At 48.5% G+C, this 13,141-nt stretch overlaps 1 protein-coding gene across 1 annotated transcript in view; it reads left to right on the top strand.

The window, feature by feature from the left end:
* LOC106805569 (regulator of G-protein signaling 2-like) overlaps positions 1-13,141 on the top strand; it is an 83,660-nt gene that overhangs the window by 41,766 nt on the left and 28,753 nt on the right. The window contains exon 3 of the mRNA XM_014807223.1: positions 7,260-7,354. Within this exon, the coding sequence (XP_014662709.1) occupies positions 7,260-7,354 (95 nt within the window). The remainder of the gene's footprint in view (positions 1-7,259; positions 7,355-13,141) is intronic.

Below are 13,141 nucleotides of genomic sequence, written 5' to 3'. Positions count from 1 at the left end.
TGAAAATTTTATTAATGAATGAATGAATGAATTAATTAATTGGATTCGGATCACCGCCAAAATCTCATCAATTCTAAGTTAGCCCATTTCTGACGTATCCTGAAAATTTTATTAATGAATGAATGAATGAATTAATTAATTGGATTCGGATCACCGCCAAAATCTCATCAATTCTAAGTTAGCCCATTTCTGACGTATCCTGAAAATTTTATTAATGAATGAATGAATTAATTAATTAATTGGATTCGGATCACTACCAAAATGTAATCAATTTGAAGTTACCCCATTTCTGACCTGTCCTGAAAATTTTACTAATTAATGAATGAATGAATTAATTAATTGGATCCGGATCACCGCCAAAATCTCATCAATTCTAAGTTAGCCCATTTCTGACGTATCCTGAAAATTTCATGACAATCCGTCCATAACTTTTTCAGTTAGGCTTTACCTGTATGATACAGGCGGTTCCGGCGTGGCGGCGGCGGCGGTAGCGGGCCAATCAGCCAATCAGCGAGCGTACACAAACCCACGAACCAACACTCAAACACACGCCGGTGAAAACATAACCTCCGCCAAGCCCCTGGCGGAGGTAACAAACACGCGTGTTGCGAGGTGCGGAGTTCCAGAAGGACGTAGCGCAGTGCGTTAAACAGCGTGTTATTCTCGTATTTGTGCCAAACTCTAACGCAGGAAACTGTTCTAGCCTAGCAGAATGCCCTAGTTCTTGAGATCGGCGATTTGGTGGTCCAATGGGTCCTCATATTTAAAAATATAAAACTCTGGTGCGGCGTAGGCTGTGATTGGAAGACACAAAGTGTCAATCTTCGGCGCGCCTCGGCATCATGGCCGCATCACGTCTAGAATAGCGTTGCCAAAATAAACATGGCTGATCAGAGCGCCGCAATCTGTGGATGTTTACTAGCAGCTGGTCCATGTCTAGAAAGGAGGACCTGCGTGGCCTCAAGACGCTTCCATCCGGAAGGGGCGGTGACAGCAGGTGGTCAGAACAGAAACCAGGCCCATGCGGGACGGTGTGATTGAGCGATGTGAAATCGAGTGCAGAGTAGTGATTGTAGTACAGAGTGCTTTCCCATAAATCTACATGGGATTTTAGTGACAAACATTTCGGGTTATCCTTGCGTGTGGCCCCCGTGTAGTGAGCGGCCCGTCAAGCACGTAATCTACGGGATGTTTGGCAGACGGACTATTAGCGGGGTTGTGTAGAAGCAGAGATGGATTTTATTCGTGCGACGACTCGACCGCTTTCATTACAAAAGCAGTGTAACTCTATCATGCCGCCTATTTTGCTTAGTAGTGTATTGGCGAGAAACGCGATGCGCGTGTGCACCCGCAGCAAGGCAGAGAGACGGCGGCTGTTGCTGCGGGCCGTGGTGCGGGCGTGGATGCAGAGAATCCCAGCACTTGTTCTTCGTGGCACATCTCAGAAGTGTAGCATTCAGCACGAGTGAGATCATCGTGATATGGACAGCGAGAGGCAAATGATTGATAAGGGTTTTGCTATCACTTAAGGATACTGTTACGGTTACGGACTGGTGACACTGTAAAGGGCATTGCAATATCATAAGTGCTCATCAAATTCAATCAAACTCATATCCATTACATAAGAGAGATGTCTCTCTACGCTCTTGATGGAACGATGGAGGCTTTTTTTCTTTGATATGTTAGCATTGAAACGTAACAAAAAATTTTGGAATCGGAGTTGTGAGTTTCGAGAAATAGCGTTTGAAAAATCAGCAACTTTAGCATTTCTAACAATGGAGATATTAGCACTTTTCTAAATTTCCCATGATTGAACGCTTGCGTTAAGAATTGACTAATGCGGGGATTTGGAACTGTTTGGGAGGCACATACATAATTTCTACGTATACATAGCTGCCCATGGGTGCGATCTATCAAATAAAGTGGATATTGAAATTTCGACCGAAAATCACCTCCCAACCCTAACCCTATCCGCTTCGGACGGTAACGAAGGTGCGAATGTTTGCTGCGGATAATATGGCAGTGTTACAAAATAACAGATTGCATCTGCGCATTTGGCTCCTGATGATATCTAGGTTATTAGTCATGTCTTGAGCTTATTCTGACTAAAGCTATCAAAAATAAAAAGGGAGATTCTGTCGCAAAATGTTAGTACGCTTGACATAAAACATGCTCCGGAACTATTACCCGGTGAAAAACGTCTTAGGTGGTTAAAAATACATTAGCCTTGGACTATTTGCCTTTTTTGACTGGACAAGAAATGTTGACGGATCCCACGTGGATGTGCTGTGTCGAAATGTAAAACAACAAGAAGTGTAGTACGTGACGTGACCGTGAAAGATAAAAGGAAATACTAAAATAGTTTGATAATATCTATTACCTATATATACACAATGGAATTGATTTAGGTCTAGAGCCTCAGTAGATACAGACAGCAGAACTGGAAGGTATATAACTTTCTATGCTGAACCTAAAGTAGTCATGGTGTGTGTCGCGGGCAGATCTTTGTGTCACCGATTACCATGTTTACATCACAACCTTGCTATACACTCTACCCTTGTTATGTTGCACCTCATCGCTGATATACCCCCTACACTGATATATACCACACTGCTGATATATATATATATATATATATATATATATATATATATACTATATACTATAATAATATATATATATATATATATATATATATATATATATACCAACCCTGATATACACTCCACGCTAATATATACTCTCACTCTTGATATACACCCACCTCTGATATTATAATGAGTGTATAATATAGAGCTTATAGGTAGGGCATGGAAATGTTAAATGTCTTGTGTTTCGAGCGAGTCATGCTTCTTATATATTATACATTCCTGATCTCATCCCTGCTATACGCCGCTTCCTTGCTGTATCGTACTTTGATCGCTCTGAATCTCTCAACCCCGCATTATATTATCATCTTCCCTACATATCAAACGGTATTCCGACGACCATGAAATCTTGTATATACTCCATAGCTTCGCGTGTTAAATCGACTCACTGCTTGGATGGGAATTGTCGCTACGAACGAGTATAATTCCTCGTATTTTCCCAACGTGTTTACGACGTATGTCGGAATTAAATACATTTGGAATCGAACCGTCGCTATACCATGCATACTGCGGGGCCTCAAAGGCATCGTACGCAGTCAGCTGAAATGTCAAAGGGAATCGGTTTTTTACGTGTATAACGCGCGCCTACGCGTTTCGTGTGAGGCCGCCCATAGAGCGGCCGGAATGAAACAAGCGCCGAAGACATAACGTCTAATATAAATGAGATTGCGTGACGGAAATTATTACACTCACGCACGCACGCACGCACGCACGCACGCACGCACGCACGCACGCACGCACGCACGCACGCTCGCACACACACACGCACGCACACACGTACATTATATGTATGTCTACACAAACGCAGTCCACATTTAGCTAGACCTAAATATATCCTAACCATTACTTCCACGTGAAGTGTGCCTGTGCGCGTATATGCCATCACCCCCACCCTCCGGCTCGTCCGTAATCAAACTTCAATATTATCTCAAGAATATCGGTCAACGTTCAGCTGCTTTCCAATGTTTGTGTTCGGCGACACGTCGGTGCTACACTAACTAACGCACGCATCCGTGCAAACGCGACCTCGGCGAGAGCAGCCGAGAAGCTGACCGACCGAGTGAACGTAGCGACTGTCGTTCCTGAGGGCAACGTCAGTGTTATAGCTCTGTCCACATAACTTCACAGTTGGTTAACCACCCAGCACCTACGTTTCTTACCTACCCATTGCTACCCACTCAGTTACCACGTTGGCTACCTATCCAGCACCTACGCTGGCTACCCACTCAACTCTCACCCTGGCTACCCACCCAGTTTCCTCCATGGGTGCCCACCCAGTTCCCACCCTGGCTACCCACCCAGCTAACACCCTGGCTACCCACCCAGCTCCCACCCTGGCTACCCACCCAGCTCCCACCCTGGATACCCACCCAGCTACCACCCTGTATACCCACCCAGCTGCCACCCTGGCTACCCACCCAGTTCCCACCCTGGCTACCCACCCAGCTGCCACCCTGGGTACCCACCCAGCTGCCACCCTGACTACCCACCCAGCTCCTACTCGGGCTACCCACCTAGCTCCCACCCTGGCTACCCACCTAGCTCCCACCCTGGCTACCCACCCAGCTGCCACACTGGGTACCCAACTCAGCTGCCACCGTGGCTACCCACTCAGCTGCCACCCTGGCTAATCACCCAGCTGCCACTCTTGGTACACACCCAGCTGCCACACTGGCTACCCAACTCAGCTGCCACCCGGGCTAACCACCCAGCTTCCACCCTGGGTACCCACCCAGCTGCCACACGGGCTACCCAACTCAGCTGCCACCTTGGCTACGCACCCAGCTCCTACTCTGGCTATCCACCTAGCTCCCACCCTGGCTAACCACCCAACTGCCACCCTGGCTACCCAACTCAGGTCCCACCCTGGTTGCCCACCCAGCTCCCATCCTGGGTACCCACCCAGCTCCCACCCTGGCTACGCACCCATCTCCTACTCTGGCTACCCACCAAGCTGCCACCCTGGCTATCCACCCAGCTCCCACCCTGGCTACCCACCCTGGCTACCCACCCAGCTGCCACCCTGGCTAATCACCCAGCTGCCACCCTGGGTACACACCCAGCTGCCACACTGGCTACCCAACTCAGCTGCCACCTTGGCTACCCACCCAGCTCCCACCCTGGATACCCACCCAGCTCCCACCCTGTCTACCCACCCAGCTGTCACCCTGGCTACCCAACTCAGCACCCACCCTGGCTACCCACCTAGCTCCCCTCCTGGCTACCCACCCAGCTGCCACCCTGGCTACGCACCCATTTCCTACTCTGGCTACCCACCAAGCTGCCACCCTGGCTACCACCCAGCTCCCACCCTGGCTACCCACCCAGCTGCCACCCTGGCTACCCACCCACTCCACCTGGTACCACTCAGCTGCCACCCTGGCTACCCACCCAGCTGCCATCCTGGCTAACCACCCAGCTGCCACCCGGGCTAACCACCCAGCTACCACCCTGGCTACCCACCCAGCTGCCACACTGGGTACCCAACTCAGTTGCCACCCTGGCTACCCACCCAGCTGCCATCCTGGCTACGCACCCATCTCCTATTCTGGCCTTACCCACCAGCTGCTCCTGGCTTACCCACAGCTCCCACCTGGCTACCACCAGCTGCACCCTGGTACCACCCAGCTCCCATCCTGAGTTATCCAACTCAGCTTGACCCTGGCTAACGCACCCATCTACTACTTCTTGTGCTACCACGCCCCCCCCCCCCCCCTCCCCCCCCTAAGCTCCCACCCTGCTATCCCACCAGCTGCCACCCTGGCTACCCAACTCAACTCCCACAGCTGGCTACCCACCAGCTCCCACCTTGGCGTACCCACCGCCAGCTCCCACCTGGAATACCCCCAGCTTCCCACCCTGGCGCTACCACACCAGCTTCACCCCTAGCGGGATACCCCAACTCAGCTCACCGTGGCTACCACTAGCTCCTCCTGGCTACCCACCATGCTGCCACCTGGCTACGCACCACATCTCCGTACTCTGGCTACCTCACCAAAGCTGCTACTTGGCTACCCACCTAGCATCCATCCTGGCATACCCACCCAGCTGCCACCTGCTACGCAACCATCTCCTACTCTGGCTACCCACCAAGCTGCTACCCTGGCTACCCACCCAGCTCCCACCCTGGCTACCCACCCAGCTGCCACCCTGGCTACCCACCCAGCTCCCACCCTAGTTACCCAACTCAGCTGCCACCCTGGGTACCCAACTCAGCTGCCACCCTGCTACCCACCCAGCTGCCACGCTGGGTATCTGGCTACCCACCCATCTGCCACCCTGGCTACCCAACCAGCTCCCACCCTGGCTACCCACCCAGCTCCCACCCTGGCTATGGCTACCCAACTCAGCTGCCACCCTAGGCACCCAATTCAGCTGCCACCCTTCTACCCACCCAGCTGCCACCCTGGCTATGGACAGCTCCCACGTTAGTTACCCAACCATTGTCTGTTGTCTGGTAAGGGAATGCCAATTATTTATATACTCTCTGTCCGATACGGATTCATAGATGGCCTAGTGAAACCTATAATGAAAACGTCACCACGATTTTACTGCGTGCACAGTCCTTGCGGAATTTGTAGAGATGTGCAAACTTATGGAAACCTGTATCGATGGCGTGTGCGGATGACCGTGACGGTGACGGTGACCGCATCCTGTTGCGCAGGTACTAGCTACAAACAGGGTTTACGTCGCGGGATGCGGTCAGGCTCTCGCTGCAGCTTTATGCTCCATCCAGCGTTATCCTCATCTCTGTACTGCATCCAGCTTTATTTTCATCTTTACACTCCATCCAGCTTTATCCTCATTTTTATACTCCATCCAGCTTTATCCTAAACTTTATCCTCCATCCAGCGTTATCCTCATCTTTATCTATAATATCTAGAAGATGATTCGCATTACAATCTCCCGACGATTTTTCGAGAGTGCGGGTTGCGCAGGGATCTGAAGGGCCCTTCTCATAAATGATTGCTTTTTGCGAGGAAATCTAGAGAGGTGAGAGGCGCTGGCGCTGACTAGATATAGGCCCCGCGGTCTTTGCCGCTGCGTCTCTCCCGTAACTTATTGTAAAGGCAAAGTGATGCGAGTTGTCATATGCGTTTCTTTATGATCGATTGCAGTAATTTGTTACACGCGTTTATATGCGCGAGGAAGTGTAGGCGCTTCAGGGGAAAATTGAAAGACACGGTACACATGCACGCGTTACAGCAATTCTCACACGCGGGCAAAAACTCACCGGCAGATGCAGAGTGTTCTGAAAAATCCATACAATGCGCGTGCGTGCAAGCATAATGTTACATTTCTTCGCGTTCTGTACACCTACAGTGAAAATGAAGGCAATTTATTGCCCGGGGCACTATACTCGTGTAATGAAGATGGGACGTGTATTATTAAGAGCCTCGTATGTGTACAATATAAACTTTTAAAATTAACTAATAATAACAATTAATCCATAATAATAACAGCGTTATAATCTAAAAGTATTATACGTTCGTATTAGGAAACCTGATGAGCGTGGCCGAGTCTCAATGTGTTAGGTGGCACATGACCGATGTGTGCCCCGCATAGCTATCGCTCGCCAACTATTTCTAACACGCTTGTCGCTTGCCGCAGGGTTTGCATAAGAAGCTGTCTATGCCGGCAGCAGCCATCCCTCAGGAGGAGTCGGAAGACGAAGAGCGAGCTAGCACGAAAAAGAAAAAAAGCCTGTAAGTGTATATATATATAAATATGTGTAGCCTACATATATATTTAGATGTACAGATATACGCGCGCGCATGCACCGTGCATCGCTACAAGCGGCGTGGCTTGCGGACGTGCAGCACTCGGTTCAGCCACCTCGACAGACACGCTACCACGAATGTGTGTACCAGAGAGATTCGCGCAGAGATCCTCTCGGACGATTGTTGTCTCTGCGATCCGTGTCAACATAACGCTTCGTCTAGCGGCCAACACGGCGAGTTCGTGCAGGAACACCGGGGAAAAGCGTCCCCGGGTAGACGAGCAGTGAGCGAGGTGCCGTACATTCGTCGGCGCTCAGTATCGATCGGATCACGTGTACACTAAGAGCCATCGCCGCCGCGGTGCCGACGACGACACTTGGTTCCCCACACTCGTTGTCTCCGAGGGCATGTTGCGTGCTGAACGTCACAGACTCCCCTCACACTCGGCCTCCTCCCACACTCATCATCTCTGGTGAGTAGGTGTAGTAGTTTATAATTCGATCAGGTTCGGCGCGGCTGTGCTTCACTTGTGCATCGCGGGCTGACAGCGACCCGGTTTCCGTCGCCCAGCGGATAATGTCCGTCGTCACGTGCTATAATGATCGAGTTAGACGATCGTCGGCACGCATGACTCGTTTCATCTGAGCTTCACGGACATGACTCGCGCGTTTTTGTTTTGTTTGCAGGCATCTGCAATAGTTAAAAAGCAAATCGTTACCATTTCTCTATAACGAGCACAATTTCGTTTTTACTTTTTCATTAATGAAGTTCATCGGAAGCGGCAATGAGCGTGGTTTGTGATCTTAGGGGTTTTACTTCCTGGAGAAGGTACTATACGTAGATCGCTCATACCGTGTAATCTATCACTGACGTTGTGTGGAAAATACCTTCAGCGTAGCCCGACAGAGGTCGCTACCTTCCCGGTAAATATGATCCCTCACACGGTGTCTGGGGAACCCTCGGACCATTCAACAGAATAGCGCTTTTCTTCAACAGAAACTCTTTTCTAGGAATAACGGAAAGAGCCGAATGTGTTTTCCGATTTGGTGTCTGGTATTACAGTTGTAAATCCATCGCCATTAGCGACCGTACTATAAGCTGAAAATTCTCATAAATCAGCCAACGTTACTTTCGGAAATTTCAGTGTCACCAACCGACGCTGTAACCTTGAACCTTGCAAGCCGTGTATATTTTAGTAACTAAATTATGTTTCCTTACTTTTTTTTGTAAACGCAATATTTACGAAACACGCAAATCGGGCAGTCCACAACGTGTTTTTACACTAAAAAAGTAGGTTTTGCATAAGCATTTTTAGGCCACCACTCGAATGCACACGGGAAAAGGCCGGCCATCCTAGCAAATAGAGCAAGAAGTCTAGTTTCCAATAATATCTTGAATTAGTTTCCGTACAGCCTCTTTTGATGGAGAGATAAAAAAACATAGCGTTTGTACACATCCGCCAAAGATCATTATTTGATTATCGTTTATCAAACATAAATTATAATCATGGATTATTTGACCTGTTCCAGCGCCGGTTATCTGTTTTGAAACGCAATACCTTAAAAATTCATTACTTTCAGTAAACAATATTTCGTTTGCATATTTGTATGCAGCAGCATGCCATAAGATCAATATGAAAAATGGTAGCGACGTATGCTATATGCAATATATTCGTTCCTGTTCTGCATGCTTGATATAGAACAGAAAAGAAAAACACAATAATTATACTACAATATACAATATACAACGAACCGCCATTAAAATGTTGTAGGCAACACTGCACATTAATTTTTGTCGGCCTGATAATTGACCTTTTGACCTTTTATTTTTGAGAATATTTTTCCCAAAAGGGGATGGAATTCTATTTTTCACGAGTCGGGCGCTGTTGTGTCACGCATTCTTTTGAGCTAAACCAGTGCTCAATAGACGCGATATTTCAGTATGAAAACAACCTAATAATATCTAATGCGCGCGCAAACGGCCTTTATAACTGCATCCTTGAAGCATGAATTCGAAGTAATATTACCCTCTGTACGTTACATAACGAAATGGTTTATAGCATGAATTAATAGATTAGGAGCACCTGCTCAGATTTTTTTTTCACATGATATTAGAAAACGACTCGGTACGCAGCAGGTTATAAGGGAAGGAAAACTAGCGAAAATCGCCAGAACAAGGGTTGGGAGACATTTGAGTTGAGTTGAGTTCATAATGAGTTCTACCGGATAGAGAATGACTGTTAGGATTGATACTATGTTCTTAGAAGATGGTACGCGGGCGACTTGCAGAAGAGGATTGTCCAAATTAAAGTTAGTTGTAATTGCGTTCTGTTAATGTGCAATGCTGGTGCTATACAAGATGATGCACACAAACTGACCCGACAACGCGTCGATTGACGCACATTGGCTTAAATATTCACTTATTTCCTAGAGTGACGGCTTGGTTGGCTGATACTTTGAAAAAAATTCGATAGCTCTGTATGAACTCGTCATGTGGCTGTGTAGCTTGGCGTATACACCCAGTGTATAAAACACTGACATTCAAAGGTATTAATGGACCGAGTTCGAACATCGACAGCGCCAGCTGATGGGCCGAGTTAGGAGCACTAGAGATATACCGTAGCTGTCTATTATAATACCATAAAGTCTAATATTACCCTTACTTATGCTAAAAACCCACCACTGCGATACAGCTCCGTATAGACGTACACGCGGATTAGACAAATTAATGACATTCAATCCAAAGTTAAGGTATTACACTGAAATTTCTCAAAAATGTCAATAGATCAGTCAGTCACTTTGAAGGGTCCGTACAGCCTCTTTCGTTGAAGAGATAAAAACAGAATTTATGCACGTCCACCAAAGATCTAAGTGATTGTCCCAGCGACGATTGGCTGATTTAGGAAAAGTGTAACACCGCCTCCGCCTGTGAATAGACTTGCATGCTATTGCTGTGCGATAACTGTGATTTAGCGCCGCTAGATGGCGCTGAACTAATAATTGTGCGATGCCTGTGTCAGCGACCGATGATCCGGATTCTTCGTCACCTTATCGCCGTCCGGTTCATCTTGGCATTAGCTATAAAACTTGCACGATGCCACCCGTATGGTCTACGTGGTAGTGGTGTGCGCTCGTTCGCTTGCCTGCGCTGCTGCTTCGCCTGCCGCACAACACTTGGCGTTAGTAGCCCCAGCGAAATGCTTTCATATAAAGCATATATATTCGTGCCACGTGTGATAGTAGTAGTGTGCAGTAGTATTACGAGGTCACTGGCCTTCCCTAACCATGCTGGCGTGCGTGGATCGACTTTAACCCACGTCACTTGGGGGTGGGGGTAGCGGAAATGAAGCCCATCCATATCCACGTCCGTTTCCCCGACCCGCTCGTGCCTCGCAGTCCAAGTTAAGTCGACTCAGTTACGGAAGTGCATACGAATTTCATCTCACACGCGATGTTTAAGATTGGGCGTGGCGTTTACTTTGCATATGGCAAGCTCCAGTCTGATGTCATCTGGTCAGTCTGAGTTACTATCGTTTCTGAATGATTACCGCTAAGAATTTTTCGGATTCAGAGTTTGGGTTTTGCTGCTGCTGTTGCTGTTATTATTATTATTGTTGTTGTTGTTGTTGCTGCTGCTGCTGCTGTTGTTGTTGTTGTTATCGTTGCTGCTGTTGATGTTGTTGTTACAGTACATGTGCGCATGTGTGCATGTACCCTCTACGTATAGCATGTCTGTAATTAAGTGCACGTTGGAAATTTATTTATTGTGTCATACAAAAGGCCCGTATAGAGCCTTCTAGAGAACTAAAATGCGATTCTCTTCTCGAGGAAAGGGAAATTCTGTTCTGCCATTTGCAACACTGACAGGTAATTACCACACGCCCGCGCGCGCACGCACCCCCACCCGCACGCACGCACGCCCGCCCTCCCGCACGCACGCACGCACGCCCATATACACGCATGCACGCACGCACGCACGCCCATATGCACGCATGCACGCACACACGCCAGCATGCACGCGCACACGCACGAACGCACGCACAAACGCACACACACATGCGCGCGCAAGCAAACACGCACTCGCACGCACGCACGCACGCACACACGCACGCACACACACACACACACACACACACACACACACACACACACACACACACACACACAAATATATATATATATATATATCACACTACCACCGATAATGCACCCGCAATAGAGGGTGCATATGTATAATAAGAACGCATAATGCGTAGCCGGACAATTTTAACAAGCTCGGTTAACGGCATAATCGTTGATTGGCGATCACGCTGTTTACACATTGGCAGCTATTCTGCACCGTCCAAAACCTAATATCGCCCACAAGGGCGGGATTGCATACAAATACACGAGTGCGGACCAGAAATATAAAATTCATTACCATGTTATTCGCGTAAATTGAATCCAATGACGTATAGCCATAACCAAGCGGCTGAACTTCTGGTAGTATGATTCGTTCGTGTCAGTTACCATACATGCTGAGGTAATGTGTGCCAGTCAGCTAGTGTGAGTCAGATATAGTGGGGGATATGTCGTTAGGTAGGTAGGAGATAGAAAGGTGATTGTGGTTATAGAAACATGGTCAGTGTTAGGCTTAAGTCAGAGCTACGTTCTGACAATATCGAGGGAGGCCCTTCAGCGCAAACGACGATCCATCAGTTCCTATATATAGGCCTATTTCATGGATTACGGTAACAGCGAAATTCCGTTTTGTACGTAGCTACCGCAAATGAAACAAAAAGAACAATGAACCCAACTTTAGCATCTTAACTTAGGACAGAGTTGGTGTTGGTGATAATGGTTCAGTTGCTTTGAGGCACCCAATTTTGTCGCATACGAAAGATCAGGAGCTGGCACGCCGCGATGAACTGCCATCACCGTGACTCATCAGAGTCAGCCAGCGTGCATAACATAGCAGAGCCAGCTGGGCAGGGTTATTCAACTTCATTATCGCCTGCATGTGTATCAAGAGCTCATAATAGAGATGATTATATTAAAGATTCTCTATTATGAGCTCTTGATGTGTATGCATATCAGAATTAGATAATAAGGATATACATAGGGATATACATAGGGATCAAGAGTAGATAATAGAGTACTCTTGATAGGGATGGATACATGCTCACACATATATACATATCTGGTGCCACTCTCGGGAACTACGATGGCGATAGTGGTGAATGTGTTAGTGGTGGTCGAGGTGGAGGTATTGTTTGTTGTTGTTGTTGTTGTTGTTGTTGGTGGTGGGGGTGGTGGTGGTTTGGTGTTGGTGTTGGTGTTGGTGTTGGTGTTGGTGTTGGTGTTGGTGTTGGTGTTGGTAGTGTGTGGTAGTGCTAGCGTGGTGGTGGCGGTGGTGGTGGGTGGTGGCGGGCTGTGGCTGGGCGCGGCGGCGGTGTGGTGGTGGTGGTGGTGTAGTAGTGGTGGTGATGGTGGTGGTAGTGGCGCGGTGGTGTGTGGGTGGTGTGTGGTGGTGGTTGTTGGTTGGTGGTGGTGGTGGTGGTGTGGTGGTGTGTGGTGGGTGGTGGTTGGTGCGTGGGGGGGGCGGGGGGGGGGGGGTGGTAGTGGTGTGGGTGGTGGTGGTGTTGGTGTTGGTGGTGGAGGGTGGTGGTGGTGGTGGTGGTGGTGGTGGTGAGGGGTCGTGGTGGTGGTGGTGGTGCTGGTGGTGGTAGGGGAGTGGTGGTGGTGTGTTGGTGTTGGTGTGGTAGTGGTGGGCGGAGGTGGTGGCGGTGCGTCT

Source organism: Priapulus caudatus, unplaced genomic scaffold (genome assembly GCF_000485595.1).
Source record: "Priapulus caudatus unplaced genomic scaffold, Priapulus_caudatus-5.0.1 Scaffold119, whole genome shotgun sequence".
Classification (NCBI taxonomy): Eukaryota; Metazoa; Priapulida; class Priapulimorpha; order Priapulimorphida; family Priapulidae; genus Priapulus; species Priapulus caudatus.
This window is presented reverse-complemented; position numbering and strand designations above follow the sequence as displayed.